The sequence below is a fragment of the Pipra filicauda genome, unplaced genomic scaffold (genome assembly GCF_003945595.2).
Source record: "Pipra filicauda isolate LSUMZ 115617 unplaced genomic scaffold, ASM394559v2 scaffold364_size791107_pilon, whole genome shotgun sequence".
In the NCBI taxonomy this organism is placed as follows: Eukaryota; Metazoa; Chordata; class Aves; order Passeriformes; family Pipridae; genus Pipra; species Pipra filicauda.
The window spans coordinates 360,291-383,536 of NW_024104492.1; the positions used below are offsets into that span (position 1 = coordinate 360,291).

Sequence of the window (23,246 nt, forward strand, 5' to 3'; positions counted from 1 at the left end):
CCATGTTGTCTTCTGAATGGAGAACCAGCCGGTCTTGGACAAGCTCACCTTGTGGCAGGGATTGGTCAACAACCTCAACTCTCACGGACAGGGCCCAGCAACTGGCACCAGCTACCCCTGCATGAAGTTCACGGTGAGTGCAAGCAAGCCAGTGGATCAGTGCCCCGAGGGCTGCACGGCAACAGCCCCAGCGTGGGCAAGAGCCCGTCTCTGGGGCCGTTCCTTCCTCAGCCACACAGCCCGTGCTCTTTGGGCACTCCAAAGGAATCTTCCCCTCGCACGTCTCCAACACTGCTCCTGCAGCCAAGGACTCACGACCTCGCTCGCTCCCGGCAACAACCACCCCCTCTTGCAGAGCGGCAGCCAAGGTCGCAGGCCTCACCTCATGGGCTTTGCATTTTTCTTGTCTTGCTTTTCCAGGAACCCAAGTCAACCGGGGACCATGCGTCACCCTCAATGTCCTGAAAGTTGTGGACCTGAAGTACTGCAACAACAATGGCAACATTGACCAGGTCTGAAACCGTCACTCTTCTCCAACCGAGGGCGGGGGCTGCCCAAAGCCAAGCCCCATGTCTTTCTGGCCCGGCATCTCCTCTTTGGAGAGCTTCCTTCTTGGGGATGGAGAGGCTGAAACACATCGAGGGTGACCAGAGCTTTCCCTTCAAGACCTTGAGCCTGCATTCCTTCTGGCTACTTCTCTTGCACGCCTCACACTCTAAAGGCACCACACGGCAGCTGTAAGATGCAGCAATGATTCGGGGAAGGCAGGCAAAGAATTCTTATGGCTACTGCCCAACTTTGCCACAGCCTTGAGCCTTTGTCCTTGGCAAAATCCTGAGCTCACTGCTGGTGCTCCCTGCGGGCAGCACTTCTTCTGTTCTACCAGGGATTTGGGGGTGAGATCACTGACTCCGTTCAAAGGCTGAAGATGTTCTGTCCTTGGTGTTTTAACCTCCCCAGGGTCAGGATCAGGATCAGGGTCCTGGTCAGGATGGCAGCCAGGAAGTCATCATTGCTGGCCAGTCCCAAATTGTCACCCTCCACAAGCAATGGCGCGTGGCAGTTATCCAGCAAACGACCGTCAGTGGCTCCTGGAAAACCATCTGGAACTACAACACGGTGAGTGGCAGGGAGCGCGCTTTGCCGGGCACTGTGCGAGGAGGCTGCCTCCCGCTCCAGCTGACCAAGGCACGGGGCTTCTTGCTTTCTTGTTGAGCTTCTGAGTCCAGGATGTGGGGTAGGAAGTATTGGTATTCCTTCCTGGTTTTAATCCAGACTTTATCCCAGATTTTCCCAGTTGCAAAACTGAACGGCCAGTGCTCAATAACTTTCTCTTTCCAGGGCGTCATTGCAACCAAAGTCCCGCAACAGAACGCCTGCTACATTTCCGTCATGAACAAAAGCGAGATGCCCAGCTTTGACAATCTGGCCAGACTGGCCAGAGAGAGCAGGGTAAGAGTGCAAAGGAGCAGCAGTTTCTTGGCCTTGGAGTCCATGGGGCCGTTTCTTAACTGTGCTTTTTGCTGCTGGAGAGGAGCAGCTTGTCCCACGTGGCAGGACTGTCTTGCCCTCCACAGCAGTGCGGCTCGGCAATTTGCCCAGGGGATGGTTTGTCCAAAGAAAAGGGGGCCGGGGGGGTCCTCATTCCCTCTGCCAGCTGCGCTTTCTCTGAGGAAGCTGAGCTCTGCAGCTTGCTGAGAAACCCTTTCTCTCAGGAATCCTGCAAGGGCACCAATTCTTTGGGCAGGGCAATCCTTCCAAGGCCTTCCGAGGCCCTGCAATACCACCCTGCATTTGTCAGCTCAGACCTTTGCCTTGCAGCTGCCCTTGTCCAGACTCCCTTTTCCTTTGGGGTGGGAGAGAGCTCTGTGCCATGGCAAAGGCACCACTAAAGGCAGGGGCAGTCACAGCCCAAGCACCGGCTCGTCACTGCACAACTCGCCATATGCCCGCCATGAAACGCATCACGCCACTGATCTTGCTGAATGCTCTCTTTTGGTGTCTAGAACCAGGTCAGTCTTGGAAGAGTTACAAGGAAGCTCACCTTTGTCACCAGTGGATTGGTCAACAACCTCAACTCCTACGGAGCAAACATCACGGCCATGTGCAGCGGACTCACCGTCTACAGAGCTTATGAAGTTCACGGTGAGTGCAAGCAAATCAATTCTGTCTCTCTCTCACCTGGCACTTTTTTCCCCTTGGGGAATGACTACTGCACCAGTGGTCCTCTTCCAACTCAAGACGGACAGAAAGCAAGAGCTTCAGCTTAGGCAGAAAGCCTTCGGCATCTCTGCAGATCAGCACTGCACCAGGCTTGAGTCCCAGCCTGCAGAACTGACCTGCTCCAAACCCTTCCACCTCCCATCCGTCAAGCTTCATGTGGCTTCAGTTTGGGCCCCGACTTCTGGCCCTCCTTGACCACCTCTGCAACGCCCGGGCAAAGACAAAGGCTCGTCCCAAGATGCCCTGTCCTTCCCTTCGCACCTTGCTCAGGAGTTCACCCAGCAAGCCACCAAACACTTGTGTGCTTCACAGCACCAGGCCAAGTGGCTTCCTTCCCTGCCGGTTGTTCCCGGGCCGAGGATGGCATTGCCCATGACTTTCAGGACCTGCACTCGGCAGGCTCCTCTCACAAGCTCACGGCCTGACAGGGCCCAGCAACTGGCACCAGCCTGCCCCTGCACTGCCCAGCCCCCTGCACTCCCAGCAGCCAGTGGAACAGTGCCCCGAGGGCTGCACGGCAACAGCCCCAGCGTGGGCAAGAGCCCGTCTCTGGGGCCGTTCCTTCCTCAGCCACACAGCCCGTGCTCTTTGGGCACTCCAGAGGAATCTTCCCCTCGCACGTCTCCAACACTCCTCCTGCAGCCAAGGACTCACGACCTCGCTCGCTCCAGGCAACAACCACCCCCTCTTGCAGAGCGGCAGCAGAGGTCGCAGGCCTCACCTCATGGGCTTTGCATTTTTCTTGTCTTGCTTTTCCAGGACTCCAAGTCAACCAGGGACCATGCGTCACCCTCAATGTCCTGAAAGTTGTGGACCTGAAGTACTGCAACAACAATGGCAACATTGACCAGGTCTGAAACCCTTATCTTCTCCACCCGAGGGCGGGGGCTGCCCAAAGCCAAGCCCCACGTCCTTCTGGTCCGGCATCTCCTCTTTGGAGAGCTTCTTTCTTGGGGACGCAGAGGCTGAAACACAGCAGGGGGTGACCAGAGCTTTCCCTTCAAGACCTTGAGCCTGCATTCCTTCTGGCTACTTCTCTTGCACGCCTCACACTCTAAAGGCACCACACGGCAGCTGTAAGATGCAGCAATGATTCGGGGAAGGCAGGCAAAGAATTCTTATGGCTACTGCCCAACTTTGCCACAGCCTTGAGCCTTTGTCCTTGGCAAAATCCTGAGCTCACTGCTGGCGCTCCCTGCGGGCAGCACTTCTTCTGTTCTACCAGGGATTTGGGGGTGAGATCACCGACTCCGTTCAAAGGCTGAAGATGTTCTGTCCTTGGTGTTTTAACCTCCCCAGGGTCAGGATCAGGATCAGGGTCCTGGTCAGGATGGCAGCCAGGAAGTCATCATTGCTGGCCAGTCCCAAATTGTCACCCTCCACAAGCAATGGCGCGTGGCAGTTATCCAGCAAACGACCGTCAGTGGCTCCTGGAAAACCATCTGGAACTACAACACGGTGAGTGGCAGGGAGCGCGCTTTGCCGGGCACTGTGCGAGGAGGCTGCCTCCCGCTCCAGCTGACCAAGGCACGGGGCTTCTTGCTTTCTTGTTGAGCTTCTGAGTCCAGGATGTGGGGTAGGAAGTATTGGTATTCCTTCCTGGTTTTAATCCAGACTTTATCCCAGATCTTCCCAGTTGCAAAACTGAACGGTCAGTGCTCAATAACTTTCCCTTTCCAGGGCGTCATTGCAACCAAAGTCCCGCAACAGAACGCCTGCTACATTTCCATCATGAACAAAAGCAAGATGCCCAGCTTTGGCAATCTGGCCAGACTGGCCAGAGAGAGCAGGGTAAGAGTGCAAAGGAGCAGCAGTTTCCTGGCCTTGGAGTCCATGGGGCCGTTTCTTAACTGTGCTTTTTGCTGCTGGAGAGGAGCAGCTTGTCCCACGTGGCAGGACTGTCTTGCCCTCCACAGCAGTGCGGCTTGGCAATTTGCCCAGGGGATGGTTTGTCCAAAGAAAAGGGGGACGGGGGGGTCCTTATTCCCTCTCCCAACTGCGCTTTCTCTGAGGAAGCTGAGCTCTGCAGCTTGCTGAGAAACCCTTTCTCTCAGGAATCCTGCAAGGGTACCAATTCTTTGGGCACGGCAATCCTTCCAAGGCCTTCCGAGGCCCTGCAATACCACCCTGCATTTGTCAGCTCAGACCTTTGCCTTGCAGCTGCCATTGTCCAGACTCCCTTTTCCTTTGGGGCGGGAGAGAGCTCTGTGCCATGGCAAAGGCACCACTAAAGGCAGGGGGCAGTCACAGCCCAAGCACCGGCTCGTCACTGCACAACTCGCCATATGCCCGCCATGAAACGCATCACGCCACTGATCTTGCTGAATGCTCTCTTTTGGTGTCTAGAACCAGGTCGGTCTTGGAAGAGTTACAAGGAAGCTCACCTTTGTGGTCAAGGGATTGGACAGCAACCTCAAGTCTTATGGATCAGACATCTTCTCTATGTGCAGCGGACTATCCAACTACAAAGCTTATGAAGTTCACGGTGAGTGCAAGCAAATCAATTCTGTCTCTCTCTCACCTGGCACTTTTTTCCCCTTGGGGAATGACTACTGCACCAGTGGTCCTCTTCCAACTCAAGACGGACAGAAAGCAAGAGCGTCAGGTTAGGCAGAAAGCCTTCGGCATCTCTGCAGATCAGCACTGCACCAGGCTTGAGTCCCAGCCTGCAGAACTGACCTGCTCCAAACCCTTCCACCTCCCATCCGTCAAGCTTCATGTGGCTTCAGTTTGGGCCCCGACTTCTGGCCCTCCTTGACCACCTCTGCAACGCCCGGGCAAAGACAAAGGCTCGTCCCAAGATGCCCTGTCCTTCCCTTCGCACCTTGCTCAGGAGTTCACCCAGCAAGCCACCAAACACTTGTGTGCTTCACAGCACCAGGCCAAGTGGCTTCCTTCCCTGCCGGTTGTTCCCGGGCCGAGGATGGCATTGCCCATGACTTTCAGGACCTGCACTCGGCAGGCTCCTCTCACAAGCTCACGGCCTGACAGGGCCCAGCAACTGGCACCAGCCTGCCCCTGCACTGCCCAGCCCCCTGCACTCCCAGCAGCCAGTGGAACAGTGCCCCGAGGGCTGCACGGCAACAGCCCCAGCGTGGGCAAGAGCCCGTCTCTGGGGCCATTCCTTCCTCAGCCACACAGCCCGTGCTCTTTGGGCACTCCAAAGGAATCTTCCCCTCGCACGTCTCCAACACTGCTCCTGCAGCCAAGGACTCACGACCTCGCTCGCTCCCGGCAACAACCACCCCCTCTTGGAGAGCGGCAGCCAAGGTCGCAGGCCTCACCTCATGGGCTTTGCATTTTTCTTGTCTTGCTTTTCCAGGAACCCAAGTCAACCGGGGACCATGCGTCACCCTCAATGTCCTGAAAGTTGTGGACCTGAAGTACTGCAACAACAATGGCAACATTGACCAGGTCTGAAACCGTCACTCTTCTCCAACCGAGGGCGGGGGCTGCCCAAAGCCAAGCCCCATGTCTTTCTGGCCCGGCATCTCCTCTTTGGAGAGCTTCCTTCTTGGGGATGGAGAGGCTGAAACACATCGAGGGTGACCAGAGCTTTCCCTTCAAGACCTTGAGCCTGCATTCCTTCTGGCTACTTCTCTTGCACGCCTCACACTCTAAAAGCACCACACGGCAGCTGTAAGATGCAGCAATGATTCGGGGAAGGCAGGCAAAGAATTCTTATGGTTACTGCCCAACTTTGCCACAGCCTTGAGCCTTTGTCCTTGGCAAAATCCTGAGCTCACTGCTGCCACTCCCTGCGGGCAGCACTTCTTCTGTTCTACCAGGGATTTGGGGGTGAGATCACTGACTCCGTTCAAAGACTGAAGATGTTCTGTCCTTGGTGTTTTAACCTCCCCAGGGTCAGGATCAGGATCAGGGTCCTGGTCAGGATGGCAGCCAGGAAGTCATCATTGCTGGCCAGTCCCAAATTGTCACCCTCCACAAGCAATGGCGCGTGGCAGTTATCCAGCAAACGACCGTCAGTGGCTCCTGGAAAACCATCTGGAACTACAACACGGTGAGTAGCAGGGAGCGCGCTTTGCCGGGCACTGTGCGAGGAGGCTGCCTCCCGCTCCAGCTGACCAAGGCACGGGGCTTCTTGCTTTCTTGTTGAGCTTCTGAGTCCAGGATGTGGGGTAGGAAGTATTGGTATTCCTTCCTGGTTTTAATCCAACTTTTCCCGAATCGTCCCATTGCAAACGGAACGGGCATGCGCATAACTTTCCCTTCCAGGCGTCATTTGCAACCAAAGCCCCGCAACAGAACGCCTGCTACATTTCCGTCATGAACAGAACCGAGATGCCCAGCTTTGACAATCTGGCCACACTTGCCAGACAGAGCAGGGTAAGAGTGCAAAGGAGCAGCAGTTTCTTGCCCTTGGAGTCCACTGGGCCCTTTCTTAACTGTGCTTCTTGCTGCTGGAGAGGAGCAGCTTGTCCCACGTGGCAGGACTGTCTTGCCCTCCACAGCAGTGCGGCTTGGCAATTTGCCCAGGGGATGGTTTGTCCAAAGAAAAGGGGGACGGGGGGGCCCTCATTCCCTCTCCCAACTGCGCTTTCTCTGAGGAAGCTGAGCTCTGCAGCTTGCTGAGAAACCCTTTCTCTCAGGAATCCTGCAAGGGCACCAATTCTTTGGGCATGGCAATCCTTCCAAGGCCTTCCGAGGCCCTGCAATACCACCCTGCATTTGTCAGCTCACACCTTTGCCTTGCAGCTGCCCTTGTCCAGACTCCCTTTTCCTTTGGGGTGGGAGAGAGCTCTGTGCCATGGCAAAGGCACCACTAAAGGCAGGGGCAGTCACAGCCCAAGCTCCGGCTCGTCACTGCACAACTCGCCATATGCCCGCCATGAAACGCATCACGCCACTGATCTTGCTGAATGCTGTCTTTTGGTGTCCAGAACCAGGTCAGTCTTGGAAGAGTTACAAGGAAGCTCACCTTTGTCACCAGTGGATTGGTCAACAACCTCAACTCCTACGGAGCAAACATCATGGCCATGTGCAGCGGACTCACCACCTACAAAGCTTATGAAGTTCACGGTGAGTGCAAGCAAATCAATTCTGTCTCTCTCTCACCTGGCACTTTTTTCCCCTTGGGGAATGACTACTGCACCAGTGGTCCTCTTCCAACTCAAGACGGACAGAAAGCAAGAGCTTCAGCTTGGGTAGAAAGCCTTCGGCATCTCTGCAAATCAGCACTGCACCAGGCTTGAGTCCCAGCCTGCAGAACTGACCTGCTCCAAACCCTTCCACCTCCCATCCGTCAAGTTTCATGTGGCTTCAGTTTGGGCCCAGACTTTTGGCCCACCTTGACCTCCTCTGCAACGCCCGGGCAAAGACAAAGACAAGATGCCCTGTCCTTCCCTTCGCACCTTGCTCAGGAGTTCACCCAGCAAGCCACCAAACACTTGTGTGTGCTTCACAGCACCAGGCCAAGTGGCTTCCTTCCCTGCCGGTTGTTCCCGGGCCAAGGATGGCATTGCCCATGACTTTCAGGACCTGCACTCGGCAGGCTCCTCTCACAAGCTCACGACCTGACAGGGCCCAGCAACTGGCACCAGCCTGCCCCTGCACTGCCCAGGGTCAGATTTTTCTTGTCTTGCTTTTCCAGGAACCCAAGTCAACCGGGGACCATGCGTCACCCTCAATGTCCTGAAAGTTGTGGACCTGAAGTACTGCAACAACAATGGCAACATTGACCAGGTCTGAAACCGTCACTCTTCTCCAACCGAGGGCGGGGGCTGCCCAAAGCCAAGCCCCACGTCTTTCTGGCCCGGCATCTCCTCTTTGGAGAGCTTCCTTCTTGGGGATGGAGAGGCTGAAACACATCGAGGGTGACCAGAGCTTTCCCTTCAAGACCTTGAGCCTGCATTCCTTCTGGCTACTTCTCTTGCACGCCTCACACTCTAAAAGCACCACACGGCAGCTGTAAGATGCAGCAATGATTCGGGGAAGGCAGGCAAAGAATTCTTATGGCTACTGCCCAACATTGCCACAGCCTTGAGCCTTTGTCCTTGGCAAAATCCTGAGCTCACTGCTGGCGCTCCCTGCGGGCAGCACTTCTTCTGTTCTACCAGGGATTTGGGGGTGAGATCACTGACTCCGTTCAAAGGCTGAAGATGTTCTGTCCTTGGTGTTTTAACCTCCCCAGGGTCAGGATCAGGATCAGGGTCCTGGTCAGGATGGCAGCCAGGAAGTCATCATTGCTGGCCAGTCCCAAATTGTCACCCTCCACAAGCAATGGCGCGTGGCAGTTATCCAGCAAACGACCGTCAGTGGCTCCTGGAAAACCATCTGGAACTACAACACGGTGAGTGGCAGGGAGCGCGCTTTGCCGGGCACTGTGCGAGGAGGCTGCCTCCCGCTCCAGCTGACCAAGGCACGGGGCTTCTTGCTTTCTTGTTGAGCTTCTGAGTCCAGGATGTGGGGTAGGAAGTATTGGTATTCCTTCCTGGTTTTAATCCAGACTTTATCCCAGATTTTCCCAGTTGCAAAACTGAACGGCCAGTGCTCAATAACTTTCTCTTTCCAGGGCGTCATTGCAACCAAAGTCCCGCAACAGAACGCCTGCTACATTTCCGTCATGAACAAAAGCGAGATGCCCAGCTTTGACAATCTGGCCAGACTGGCCAGAGAGAGCAGGGTAAGAGTGCAAAGGAGCAGCAGTTTCTTGGCCTTGGAGTCCATGGGGCCGTTTCTTAACTGTGCTTTTTGCTGCTGGAGAGGAGCAGCTTGTCCCACGTGGCAGGACTGTCTTGCCCTCCACAGCAGTGCGGCTTGGCAATTTGCCCAGGGGATGGTTTGTCCAAAGAAAAGGGGGACGGGGGGGTCCTCATTCCCTCTGCCAGCTGCGCTTTCTCTGAGGAAGCTGAGCTCTGCAGCTTGCTGAGAAACCCTTTCTCTCAGGAATCCTGCAAGGGCACCAATTCTTTGGGCACGGCAATCCTTCCAAGGCCTTCCGAGGCCCTGCAATACCACCCCGCATTTGTCAGCTCAGACCTTTGCCTTGCAGCTGCCATTGTCCAGACTCCCTTTTTCCTTTGGGGTGGGAGAGAGCTCTGTGCCATGGCAAAGGCACCGCTAAAGGCAGGGGCAGTCACAACCCAAGCACCGGCTCGTCACTGCACAACTCGCCATATGCCCGCCATGAAACGCATCACGCCACTGATCTTGCTGAATGCTCTCTTTTGGTGTCTAGAACCAGGTCGGTCTTGGAAGAGTTACAAGGAAGCTCACCTTTGTGGCCAGTGGATTGGTCAACAACCTCAACTCCTACGGAGCAAACATCACGGCCATGTGCAGCGGACTCACCGTCTACAGAGCTTATGAAGTTCACGGTGAGTGCAAGCAAATCAATTCTGTCTCTCTCTCACCTGGCACTTTTTTCCCCTTGGGGAATGACTACTGCACCAGTGGTCCTCTTCCAACTCAAGACGGACAGAAAGCAAGAGCTTCAGCTTAGGCAGAAAGCCTTCGGCATCTCTGCAGATCAGCACTGCACCAGGCTTGAGTCCCAGCCTGCAGAACTGACCTGCTCCAAACCCTTCCACCTCCCATCCGTCAAGCTTCATGTGGCTTCAGTTTGGGCCCCGACTTTTGGCCCACCTTGACCTCCTCTGCAACGCCTGGGCAAAGACAAAGGCTTGTCCCAAGATGCCCTGTCCTTCCCTTCGCACCTTGCTCAGGAGTTCACCCAGCAAGCCACCAAACACTTGTGTGTGCTTCACAGCACCAGGCCAAGTGGCTTCCTTCCCTGCCGGTTGTTCCCGGGCCGAGGATGGCATTGCCCATGACTTTCAGGACCTGCACTCGGCAGGCTCCTCTCACAAGCTCACGGCCTGACAGGGCCCAGCAACTGGCACCAGCCTGCCCCTGCACTGCCCAGGGTCAGGTTTTTCTTGTCTTGCTTTTCCAGGAACCCAAGTCAACCGGGGACCATGCGTCACCCTCAATGTCCTGAGAGTTGTGGACCTGAAGTACTGCAACAACAATGGCAACATTGACCAGGTCTGAAACCGTCACTCTTCTCCAACCGAGGGCAGGGGTTGCCCAAAGCCAAGTCCCATGTCTTTCTGGCCCGGCATCTCCTCTTTGGAGAACTTCCTTCTTGGGGATGGAGGGGCTGAAACACATTGAGGGTGACCAGAGCTTTCCCTTCAAGACCTTGAGCCTGCATTCCTTCTGGCTACTTCTCTTGCACGCCTCACACTCTAAAAGCACCACACGGCAGCTGTAAGATGCAGCAATGATTCGGGGAAGGCAGGCAAAGAATTCTTATGGTTACTGCCCAACTTTGCCACAGCCTTGAGCCTTTGTCCTTGGCAAAATCCTGAGCTCACTGCTGCCACTCCCTGCGGGCAGCACTTCTTCTGTTCTACCAGGGATTTGGGGAGTTCACTGATTCACTTCAAAATCCAAATGTGTTCCATTATTTGTTGTTTTAGTCTCAGCAGAGTGATGACAACTGCCAGATCTCTGTTGGGGGAGTCTTCCAAAATATGACCATCAGTAGTCAAACACGTGTGGCAGTTTTTGAGCAAAGAAGCAACGATTTGTCTTGGAAAACCATCTGGAACTACAACACGGTGAGTGGCAGGGAGCGCGCTTTGCCGGGCACTGTGCGAGGAGGCTGCCTCCCGCTCCAGCTGACCAAGGCACGGGGCTTCTTGCTTTCTTGTTGAGCTTCTGAGTCCAGGATCTGGGGTAGGAAGTATTGGTATTCCTTCCTGGTTTTAATCCAGACTTTATCCCAGATTTTCCCAGTTGGAAAAGTGAACTGTGAGTGCTCAATAACTTTCTCTTTCCAGGGCGTCATTGCAACCAAAGTGATGCAAGAGAGAACTTGCTACATTTCCGTCTTGAACCAGAAGGAGATGCCCAGCTTTGACGCCCTGCTCAAACTGGCTGCAGAGAACAGGGTAAGATTAAAAGCAGAATTTGCCTCAGATGTTGTAGAGTAATTAATATTCATTTTTTTGTCTGCGTCATTGGTATTTTCAAAAACTTATTAATGATTGTGTATATTAAAAGCTATTTATTTTCACTTTAGTGATGTTTTGCAGGTACATAATTTGAAATCTTTTAAAATTTACAGTGTTATCCATGTTCAAATGCCTGTAGTGCAGGTTAATAATGTTTGTTCAAAGTTGCAGGTTATGTAGATTACTTTTACAATGCTTTAAATGGGTGTTTAAATTCAACCTTTGTTATACTGTCATATAATCCAAGATTTTACATTCTTGACTGAAATACATTTGCTTTTCAGAGTCTCTCATTTGCAGTGCAAAAACTATATTTTCTCCACTAGGTCTAATTCAGGAATGACAAATCTTGAAGCATGGAGAGTTTAAATAAGTTTAAATAAGCTTTCAATCTTTTTCAAAAGAACCTTACACCATATTAGCCTTAGTTCAGCCCACTGAGTTGGTATTTTAAAATCTCAGCATTCAGCAGACTCACTGTTGGTAGACACTGGCTTTCCTTGAAGACTGAGAAGTGAGTCCTTAAAAAAAATCCAGGCTTTAAAGGGCAAGAAAACTGTGGCAGGTTAAGATAAACAGGAGAAGGACCCCAGTAAAAGCATAAGCAAAAAGATGCAGCTTTAGCTGTAATTCCAGGCTTGCTTGTCCTAAGGTTTACGTCAGAGACCTTGAAGCTCATTTCAACTCCTTCCTTGACAGTGAGAAGGAAGCAGAGTGCAATGGGCAGAGGCACTGTGACCATATTGCGCATATTTTGAAAGCCTTTAACAATCCCAGCCATCCCTGCCCAGTGTGTCTTTCCACTGAACTCCATGGGGCTGTTTCTTAACTGTGCTTTTTGCTGCTGGAGAGGAGCAGCTTGTCCCACGTGGCAGGACTGTCTTGCCCTCCACAGCAGTGCGGCTTGGCAATTTGCCCAGGGGATGGTTTGTCCAAAGAAAAGGGGGCCGGGGGGGCCCTCATTCCCTCTCCCAACTGCGCTTTCTCTGAGGAAGCTGAGCTCTGCAGCTTGCTGAGAAACCCTTTCTCTCAGGAATCCTGCAAGGGTACCAATTCTTTGGGCACGGCAATCCTTCCAAGGCCTTCCGAGGCCCTGCAATACCACCCTGCATTTGTCAGCTCAGACCTTTGCCTTGCAGCTGCCATTGTCCAGACTCCCTTTTCCTTTGGGGTGGGAGAGAGCTCTGTGCCATGGCAAAGGCACCACTAAAGGCAGGGGCACTCACAGCCCAAGCACCGGCTCGTCACTGCACAACTCGCCATATGCCCGCCATGAAACACATCACGCCACTGATCTTGCTGAATGCTCTCTTTTGGTGTCTAGAACCAGGTCGGTCTTGGAAGACCTACAAGGAAGCTCACCTTTGTGGCCAAGGGATTGGTCAGCAACCTCAACTCTTATGGAGCAGACATCATGACCATGTGCAGCGGACTCACCACCTACATGACCTATGAAGTTCATGGTGAGTGCAAGCAAATCAATTCTGTCTCCCATTGGCCTGGCATTTCATTCCTTTGGGGAATGACTACAGCACAAAGGCTCCTCTTCCAACTCAAGATTGACAGAAACCAGGGAACAAAAATACCCCCCTGTAGAATGGCAGCTATCGTTGTAGCTGGTATAGACTGGTATAAATGAGCTGAGTTGCTGTGGGTGCCTTAATTGTATTTTGATCTCTTGCAATGGTATTTTGTATTAATGGGAAAAAAAATTGTTTTAAATATATCCAAGTGAACTAAGTTTTACTGTGATAATCCTGAAGCACCATCAAAGTATTCTGAGCCTTCCTTCAAGCTGATTGTCTCCAAACCTGTCATGGACAGCTGCTTTACAGCTCAGGCTCAGCTCTGCATGGCAGCATTTCTCTGTACTCCCTGCATGCTTTGCTTTGGCACCTGAGGGGGCTCAATGGGATTCAAAAGGCAAGTGCAATGTGCCAGGTGTTAAGGCCTGTCTACAAATGCACAGATCACTCAACGATATCTAAGCCAGCATCTCATGGTTTTGGTTTTTTCTTTTTTTGTTTGTAAAGGAGCCCAACTGAATCTCAGATCGTGTACTACACTTGACGTCCTGAAAGTTGTGGACCTGAATTATTGTCGTGGCAATATAATGGTTTGAAAACTTTACGTTTCTTGAACCAAGTGTGGAGGATCCAGAGCTGCTGCCCAAAGCCAACCCTGATGCCCTTCTTCCCAGGCATCTCCCCTTTCCAGAGATCCCTTCTTGAGGATGGAGATGCTAAAATACATGAATGAGTTACCAGAGCTTTCAATTAAAGACCTTCATCATGGATTGACTCCAACTTGTTTGTCTTTACCATTTTTCATTTATGAACACCTGCAGAAATACATTTTGATTGCCTCTCTTTGGCCCCTTTTGAGCCCTTCCAATGCTCTTTTCAGGGCTCTCAACACAGGGCACACACCCAGAGAGCTGGGCAAGTCCCAGGGTGTGTACCTTACAAACAAGACTTTCAGAGTTACAACCTTCCTTTCCCTGGGCCTCACATTAAAAATCAAAAGGCAGAAAGAAAGAAGGACAAAGCAATGAATTTGCCTTTATAGGGCAAGAGGAGTCTCCTTTCCTGGAGACTTGCCTTTCTGGGATTTACAGAGTTGTTCTGCTCCTAAAGGAAAGCAAGGTGAGGTCCCCGTTGCTCAGAATTTTAAAACCCACTCTTCTCTAACAGAAAGGGCAGGATGCTCTGGGTTATCCAGGTGAATACAAATCTATCTAGCACAAACACCAGTCATATGAAGTCCCTCAGTTTTTGGCCCCCTCTCAGTGGCCCCAGAGGCTTCATTGTGTAGGGGGTTGAAAGGCTGCAGAGTTCCCTGAGGCAGCTCTTGGGGAAAAGCATCTGAATTACCTGGATGAGCACACAGCAGTCCCAGCAGAGAGACACAAGCAGGAGTTTGTTGCCAATCTCCTTCCTTCTTGCTGTTACACATGTTCTCTTCGTTCCCTGACAGACCATCAATAGTTTATTACTTTCATTCACCGTATCTGACACCTCCAGCAAACTGCAAAGGGGATGTGAAAGAGATGAGAAGCAGAGCCAGACTGCTCCACCTCCTTGTCACTCAGGGAGTCCGAGCCAGGCATCAGGCAGGAGCAGAGGACCAGAAAGCAGATCCTGACTGAATGAGCTCAGAAGGGAAGGTCAACAACAGAACTCAGGAATTTCTGTGATTTAGAACCAGCCTCATGATCTCCAAGGACTGGCAACGTTTTTAACACAGCAAGATCACCACCTGCCCTGATTTGAATGGTGATTTTGGTTATAGGTACAATGTCAGGCTGAGTCCTTTGCCATGCAGGCACAAAGTGTCATTACAAGTTCACTGGGAATCTGGTCTCTGGTTCTGATCATTATTCTTTTCCATTTAAAAGTTACCATTAAATACTCGGGACTTACCATGACAAGTTTTCTTTCATCTCCCTCTACGCAATGAATTCAATCAGGCTGCTATCAAAGCCTCCTCTTATCAGAGCACTTCCTCAGGAACCCCGTCATGCTTCTGTGAACACAGGGCACCTGCCAATAGGATAAACCCATTTTCACATTTAACTTTGGGGTATTATGTATAAAAACTAAGAGTACACATCAATTACCAGCAGAGCTTGCCTGGCCTACCATCAAAATGAAGTTCACTGTAAGTAGATGAATCACTTTCTCATAAAACTCTTAAGGCTGAACAGTTTAAATGATTTTGAGTTTTTCTTGGCACCTTCTTAGTGATTTCTTAGTGATTTCTGCAGGATCACAGAGAGAAAATGCCAGAGGGGTGGGGACTGCATGGGTGAAATGTCCCTTCTGGCAGGGATGTAACTCCATCTGCCTACTCAAACATGAAAGAGAGAAGTGCTCTGTCTCAGGGGTGCCACACGCACGTGGAACGTCCAAAGAACAATATTCTCTCCTTCACAACTCAGAGGCAAGTCAAGAGTCTCAGCAAGGTCCATAAAGTGAGGGCACAGCTGTGCTGAGAGCGTAGGAGAAGAACCATGAGACATGAGAGACTCCACATCCACTCAGATCTTTTTCATCAAAATCTTCCTGTGAAGGAGATGAAATTTGGGAGCAATTCAATATTCAGGGGATTGTCTCCAAGAGAATAATTGTTCACAATAGTTATCACAAAAGAATTTATCATTATAAGAAAAAACTCTTCTGCATATTTAAATCCTCTTCAGCCAGACTCCACTGCAGAAAGTGCTGATCCTGTACAAAACATTAAACAGGAAGTCAAAATTATTTTAGGACAGCAAGTAACTTGAGGCAAGATTAGCAGCACAATGTTAAAATGTTGTGAATTTCAAATGTTCATTTCAGATTGTGATTGCTTCTCTTCTTGGAGTTTTCCTGGTTCCAGCTCTTGCTGACAGGGGGTGTGAATGAGGGGTTTTGGTCACTTAAAGAATCACCATAAAAGGTGTTGGCAAAAGCAGGTTTTAATATGAATTTGTGGAATTGCAGGTTAACAGAGTTCAATGTCAAGGTTCCGTCTGTTGCTCGCTGCGCAGATGAGTCATGCAAAGGAAAATCAAATTAGAACCTCTTTAGAATGGCACACACGGAATCCTGGGGTGCAGAGGGGAGGGTGCAAAGGGTTTAAGAGTATTTAATCACTGACTAATTTATCATTTACAAGGTGACTTGATAGGGTTTACTGCAATTACAACAGTGACTGAATTACAGATTCGAGATAGCAACATTCATAGCCTGGTCACTCCACATGCACACACAGAGCTGTCTACATCAATATCTATGTGTGCAAAAGTACCTGTTAAAAATTCCCCTGGAGTTCAGTGAAACAGGTCAAATGCCTTTGCAGTCCTCAACAGGTGAGGGCTGAGCCTCGAGGAGTGGGGGAAATCAGCCCAGGCCTCGTCTTCAGGCACAGTCCTCTGAGGATTGCAAACTCGAGGGTTTGCAAGTCCGGGAGGCTCCCAGTCTGAGGAGGTGCTTGTGGAGCCCACTGCAGTCCAGGACAGCTCCAAGGCCTCACTCAGGACTGCTGTTTATAGGGCTGAGCCATGGTTGTCTTTAGTCACCGGTAGATTTCCACCCTGGCCACAACCCAAGTTGGTTACAATGGTTCCGTTCCACTCGGGCTACGATTCAAGTAACTAATGTTCCAAGGCTGTCAGGGGATAACTGATTATCCCTTGTTCCCTGCCTTGTCAGGCAACTGATGTCCCTGATACAATCAGTGTCACTGCCACCTTTGCCATGCAGGAGCTCTTGGCACGGTCATGAAAACCAGGTCAGGATAAAGGATTGCAAGGTCTGACACAACAGCACTAACAGCTTCCCAGCCTCCCTCTGAGGCCAGAAATTCTCTCCCCTTTAATCTGGTCTCCAAGAGCAACAATTTCCCAAAGCATGGCTGCTAGAGCTATTGCTTTATTGAGTGAAACACTCCTGGAAATCCCCAAAGCTAAATCCTTACCTCCTTTAGTCTTTTCCAAAAATCAGAACAACGAGAAAAACTTCAAGGAGCACCACAATGAAAACTCAAACCACTCTGACACTGGGGTCATATTTAAGCAGGAAAACACATCACACACCTGGAGGAGGCCTTTTACCTTTCACCAAAGTCCCTTGTGAGCCCCAATGACACATTTACCTAAACAATATAACTGAAAGGACCAGTATTTCCTTGTCCATTATTATTTGATTTGTATAAAGCCTGTTTTCTTAACCAGTGCTTCTCTTTAGCAATCCACTTCTCTTTTATTCATTGAAAATTGTTTGCAACAAAAAACTGTTTTGCTTTTTTTTTCTAGGTCTACATTGCAAGGTGGATTTTAAAACCCCTGCATCATTGTTACAATGAGTTAGAGGGTTTGGCTTGAGATGGTTCCCTGCACCACCTCAAGGAGACACAGTAGGGTGGGGGAGGAAAGTGGTGCAAAAGCCAGTTGATTGAGAAAAGGCTCCAGTAAGTGAAGAGAACCTTCTCAGCAGGGCTGAGTCACTCTCAAAGTTCTCTCAAATGTTGCATTCCCCATGAAAAGCCCCTTCCCCATTACCAAAGATGTGTGTAGAGGCTCTGAACTCCTTCTTGGTTTTCCTAAATGCTGTTCTCTGGGTTTGTTTCTTTGATGCTCAGGGATCTCAGCCTCACCCACTGCCACCCAGAGAGAATCGTTTCATCATCTGGAGGAACAGACTCCAGAGCTTGAGGCCATATGGAAAACACATCCAAGCTCTGTGCAGAGGAATTCCCTCTTACCTGGCTCACCCAGCTCCTGGTCAGTCTGCTGCTGACAGCCTTTGTGTTCCAAAACAAAGGCAGGTGTGGCAGTTTGAGCCACATTAGAAATCCAAAATCCAATTTCCAGGCTTCCCTGGAACCCATGACAGCAGGTTAGCAAGATTACAAATTGCTTGCTCACCTCCAGGTGAAGGTTCTTTTCTGTGACTTTCCATACATTGGCCAATTGTTTTTCAGGAAGGTTTGGGCTCTGGCTGCTGGCACGAGTCTGAATTTGTTAGGTAACTTCAGGCATGTACAACACGTAGCTCCCACAGGTCCTGCACGGTTCCTCTCTCCAACAGGGCCAGAAGTGGGTGAGGGAGAGCACAGAGCCCACCCAGAAACCCACATTTTGTCAGAGAAATCCACACAAACACTGCTGCTCACAAAGAACCAGGAATGAAACCCCTCTTTGGTGTAGTGGCACCTATCAAAAATGTCCCTTTGGACTTGCAGACTTTACTCAGTAAAACCAAGGCCAGAATTTAATTTAATACTGCACGTGCAGCAATGGTTACAAGTTATTTGTCTGTATATATTAAAACCAGCCTTTTTTTAGATAATTGGTTGGATTGCAGTTGAAAAGTAATTTTGGAATCTTTACAGTGATTCCCTGTCACAGACTGGGGCTGCTCACAGAAGGAAACTGAGCAACTTCTCAAATATCCAAAAACCTCCCTAAGTGACCACCCCCTCAATATTTACATCACCACAGAAAATAAGCTGAGGCAAGCTGAAAATAAATACTGCTGCCACCTACAATAACAAAGAGACCTCCACAGACTTGAACATAGATATGTAATATTCCAGCCTTAAATGCCTATTTCTTGTAAAACACTTTTCAGTGGCCATGTTGTATTTTGGCAAGTATTTTGGTGGGTGCTATGGTTACAAGGAACATACAGTGCCTTTTGGAAACTACAAAGGCTCATATTTATTTTGCCTAATGGAAGATTTTAATTTTTTTTTCTATTTGAACTCTAGGCTATCTCTGTTAATAAATTCCATGTGAATTTTTAGAAATAATTAGTATATGTCAGAAAAATACTATAAAACGTATTCATTTTTTGACTACAAATGGAGCCTTATCTGATAATTATCAGACTCCAGCAGGTCAAATTTTGCAGAAGTACAATCCCTGTATTTATCAAGTAGTTACAGCAGGAAATAATTTTCAGTGACATGCAACAGGGAAACAAATGACAAAATAATTTTATTGCAACATTCAGCCCTTCCACACCTAATTCAGAAAACATATATAAGGTGGGAGGTTCACATCACTCTTTCTACCTGCAGGAGCATCAGCTCTGCAGTCAGGATGAAGCTCCCTGTGAGTACACAAGCTTTTCTTCCTTATAAACTAAACCTTTCATTCAATCCCACTGCCTTTCTCTCAGAAGTGCCTCTGCCTGCCCAGAGCACAGAGGTTTCTCTGGGGACATTTTGCTCCTCCCGAGTGAGCAGCTCAGCACTTATTAGCTGGAAGGTAAGGAGTTTTCCCACAGCTTGGCTCTCCATTATGCAGAATACACAAAGCCTTGTCCATGTCCATTTTTGTCAATGCTTTGCAAAACTGGAGCACTGCATTAATGGATCAACCACTTCCCTGTAATGGCAGAGCAGAAGAAGTGGAAAAGCTTTCTCCTCACTCTTGTAAAATACCTCTGTGTGCCTGTTCAGGTCTCAGAAGCAACTTGAGATTCAGCTCTTGAAACAGCAACTGTGAAACGAGTCCAGTTTGCGGCACTCTGGGGCAAAGAGAGGGTGACTCACTTTAGGGCACTCTTGCAATCCCAGGATGAAAGCAAAAGAGGATCCAAGGAGGACACTTCAACAGCAGATTAGGAAAAGGGCATGAGGATTCTCATGACCAGATTCACCAGCCAGACCTGCAGTTACACTTTTGTATTTGATTTTCATTTCAGATTTTGACTGCAGTCCTTCTTGGACTCGTCCTGACTCCAGCCCTTGGTGAAAATGTGAGTACAGGGACCAATTCCCACCTGCACAGCTGCTGTTTCTATATCCCCTGCTTTGGGACATCTCCTTCATTCTTGCATTTTTCTAAAGCTTTGGGGAGACAATCACTTGAAAGTCAGTCCAAGTGTACTTTCGTTTGGTTTTCTAGACTCAAAAGATGGAAGTAAGCAAGAAAGTCTCCATTACTGGAGGCTACCAACTTATGACCATCAATAAATATTGGCTCGTGGCAAGTATCGAGCAAAGGACCCACCAGGGGTCATGGAAAACCCTCTGGAACTACGACACGGTGAGTGGTGGGGAAGGGGCTTCTTCAGAGACTCTACGAGGGGACTGGCTCGTGCATTTAGTAAAAGCTGATTTATTACTTTTTTAATACAGACTTAATTCCAACACTAATGATTGAAAGAATGAGTTCCTAGTTGTCAATCACTTTATTTTACAGGGCTTTATGGCAACCAGAGTGCTGCCAGAGAAAGCCTGCTACATTTCCATCATGAACAGAACGGAGATGCCCAGCTTTGATGCACTTCCCCAACTGGCTGCAGAGAGCAGGGTAAGACAGAAAAGGAGGAGTTACTTGAAAAGTTGTACTTAATGCAAAGTAAACTGATATCCTAGGCTATTTCCAAAAGCTTCTAAACCAACAGGTACTGCAAAAGCCATGTTCATCACACCACTGATTAGGCATTTCTATTGATTTCAATGACATTTTACATCAACCTAACTTGAAACCTTTGAACAATTAGAATACCCTTGTTCAGATGCTTCCAGTGGGGGGATTTCATGTTTTGCCAATGTTGTAGATCACTCAGATTATTTTTATAACTTTCATAACGATTAAAACTCGGGATATGCTCGGCATGAAACAGATCCCAGCACTGATCCTGCTGAGTGCTGTCATTTGATGTTTAGAACCAGAACCGTCCAAGACCACCTGCAAAGGAGATTCTGTTCACCCTCATCAAGAGGAATGTTCGGGACCTCGAGTCTTACGGACCAGACACCTTCTCTATGTGCAGAGGACTCACAACTTACGTGGCTTATGAAGTTCATGGTGAGTACCAACAGAGGAATTCTGAGTGCTCCTGACCTGGTGTTTTTTCCCTCGGGGAATGACTGCTGCACCAGTGGTCCTCTTCCAGCTCGAGATGGACAGAGACCAAGCAACAAAAATACACCCCTGTAGAATGGCAGCTATGGGTGTGGAGATTGGTAGAAATCAGCTGTGGGTGCCTTAATTGTATTTTGATCACTTGCAATAGAATTTTGCATTGGTGGGAAAAAGGACATTTGTTTTAAATATATCCAAGGGAACTGTGTAAAACTGAGGAGTTAATCTTGAAGCACCATCAAAGCATTCTGAGCCTTCCTGCAAGCTGATTGTCTCCAAACCTGTCATGGAAAGCTGCTTTACAGCTCAGGCTCAGGATGGTGCATTCTGGCATGGCAGCATTTCCCTCTGCTCCCAGCTTGCTTTGCTTTGGGCATTGCTTTGGCACCTGAGGGGATCAATGGGATTCAAAAGGCAAGTGAAATGTGCCAGGTGTTAAGGGCTGTCTACAAATGCACAGATCACTCAACAGCATCTAACCCAGAATCTCAGGGTAATGTTTTTTTTATTTTCTTGTTTTTCAAGGACCACAATTCAGCCTCGGATCATGTATTAGACTTGACGTCCTTCAATATTTGGCCCTTACGTACTGTCACAACAATAACTATGCCTGAAAATCATCCCATTCTTGAGCCTTGTCTGGATGCTCCAGCTGCAGCTTTGTAGCTGCTGCCCAAAGCCAACCCTGATGCCCTTCTTCCCTGGCATCTCCTCTTTCCAGAGATTCCTTCTTGAGGATTCAGATCCTAAAACAGATCAGTTGGTGACCAGAGCTTTCAATTAAATCACAGCTTGACTCCAACTTGTTTGTCTTTACTCTACCCTTTGTTTTTTATGAACACCTGCAGAAATACATTTTGATTGCCTCTCTTTGGCCCCTTTTGAGCCCTTCCAATGCTCTTTTCAGGGCTCTCAACACAGGACACACACCCAGAGAGCTGGGCAAGTCCCAGGGTGTGTACCTTACAAACAAGGCTTTCAGAGTTACAACCTTCCTTTCCCTGGGCAGGGAAAGATGCCTCACATTAAAAATCAAAAGGCAGAAAGAAAGAAGGACAAAGCAATGAATTTGCCTTTATAGGGCAAGAGGAGTCTCCTTTCCTGGAGACTTGCCTTTCTGGGATTTACAGAGTTGTTCTGCTCCTAAAGGAAAGCAAGGTGAGGTCCCCGTTGCTCAGAATTTTAAAACCCACTCTTCTCTAACAGAAAGGGCAGGATGCTCTGGGTTATCCAGGTGAATACAAATCTATCTAGCACAAACACCAGTCATATGAAGTCCCTCAGTTTTTGGCCCCCTCTCAGTGGCCCCAGAGGCTTCATTGTGTAGGGGGTTGAAAGGCTGCAGAGTTCCCTGAGGCAGCTCTTGGGGAAAAGCATCTGAATTACCTGGATGAGCACACAGCAGTCCCAGCAGAGGAGAGACACAGGCAGCAGTTTGTTGCTGCCAAACTTCCCCTTTTTTGGTATGACTGAAATTCTTTTAATTTCCTCACAGACCATCAGTTCTCATTTTGTGCAGTTTGAGGCAAAACCTGAGAGAATCAAGTTTAGGAGGGATTTTAATTTCTTTTTATTCATTGTACCGTGCCCTAAAACAATCTCTCAGCTCTTGTCATGCCCTACTTTGCCTTCTCCTTGGCATTTGTCAAACTCCCTTTCCAGTAGGGACTGGAAAGAAATTTCTTACTAGTTGTATGTTCATTTTAATGCCAAACACATGTGAGTGAAGGAAAGGGGACCTTCAGCCATCTCATGAACCAAAGTAACTTTGCAGCAGCAACAAAACAACACCTGTGGTGTTTTCTGCAAAACTGGAGCAGAATCCACCTGAAGAAAGAGTCAAGACATGGCTTCAGATAAACATGACGCTTCAGTTTTATTGCTTGTTATCGGGTGGAGCTTTTATGCCTCGTTACCCCAGCCCAGAGTCTGGGCCTGCCAGCACACCCACTCAGGTACAGATTCGCTTCCCAGCACTGGGGAGAGAATCCTGAAGAACAGAAGCAGAAAATTGCTGTAGTGCAGCAGGTGACACTCAGTGGCAGAGAGCAGTGCATGGCAGATGTGCACAAAGCCATCTCCAGCCCCTGGTGTGCAGTGAGTTGGGATTTCAGCTGCACCCTGCACACACACCTGCATTTTGTCCTGTAAAATCTAAAGTGTGGAACTAAAGGCAGCAAACAACACTCAGTCAAAGGAGAGCTGTAAGCACAATTAGGAGGATTGTTTGACAGCACAGCACAGGCTGGAGAGGGAAAGTTTACCATTTCTCTCTCCAGTTTGGAGCACACGTCAGTGTAATTAACCTCTTCCAAAGAAAGTCTCCAAGGAGGACCAGGATCAGTTAAGATAGGAGGCTTTGCCTCATGGATAAATGGTCACATTCTTCATGTTCACAGCACTTTGAAAGGGGTGAGTCAGACACTGCAGTTCTACACAGTAGGATTTATCTTTAAATCCTGTAGGATTATGTGAAATGTAGTCGGTAAACCTAAATCTTCCCTTCTGTGCAGCTCTGCTCCCTCCTGCTGGACACAAGTGCTTGTCCTTTTGCCTTAAAACCACTGGAAACCAAACTGCAGAAGATCCTCATATTCATTTAAACAAACAGGGTTCATCAGTGCTGTTTGCATATTCACTTGCTCAAAGTCAGATGCATGTTTTTAGATAATCATTGT

General features: G+C 49.4%; 3 protein-coding genes across 4 annotated transcripts in view; 2 read left to right on the forward strand and 1 right to left on the reverse strand.

The window, feature by feature from the left end:
- Window positions 1-14,742, reverse strand: part of GKN2 (gastrokine 2) — a 39,649-nt gene extending 24,907 nt beyond the window's left edge. For both annotated transcript variants that reach the window (XR_005564796.1, XM_039384631.1), the window contains exon 1: window positions 14,627-14,742. The gene's annotated coding sequence lies outside the window, so the exon portion shown is untranslated. The remainder of the gene's footprint in view (window positions 1-14,626) is intronic.
- Window positions 17-13,486, forward strand: LOC113985006. The gene is made up of 18 exons (XM_039384635.1): window positions 17-143; window positions 421-512; window positions 961-1,119; window positions 1,342-1,452; window positions 2,007-2,145; window positions 2,794-3,074; window positions 3,523-3,681; window positions 3,904-4,014; window positions 7,125-7,263; window positions 7,835-7,926; window positions 8,375-8,533; window positions 8,756-8,866; window positions 9,422-9,560; window positions 10,139-10,230; window positions 10,668-10,808; window positions 11,031-11,141; window positions 12,529-12,667; window positions 13,238-13,486. Exons 1-18 carry the CDS (start codon window positions 17-19, stop codon window positions 13,324-13,326), a joined length of 2,391 nt encoding a protein of 796 aa, XP_039240569.1. The 3' UTR covers window positions 13,327-13,486.
- A 4,050-nt stretch (window positions 14,743-18,792) lies between the features above and the next one.
- GKN1 (gastrokine 1) lies at window positions 18,793-21,370 on the forward strand. Its single transcript, XM_027715528.2, has 6 exons — window positions 18,793-18,804; window positions 19,400-19,453; window positions 19,603-19,743; window positions 19,900-20,010; window positions 20,370-20,511; window positions 21,094-21,370. Exons 1-6 carry the CDS (start codon window positions 18,793-18,795, stop codon window positions 21,180-21,182), a joined length of 549 nt encoding a protein of 182 aa, XP_027571329.2. The 3' UTR covers window positions 21,183-21,370.
- The last annotated feature ends 1,876 nt before the right edge of the window (window positions 21,371-23,246 follow it).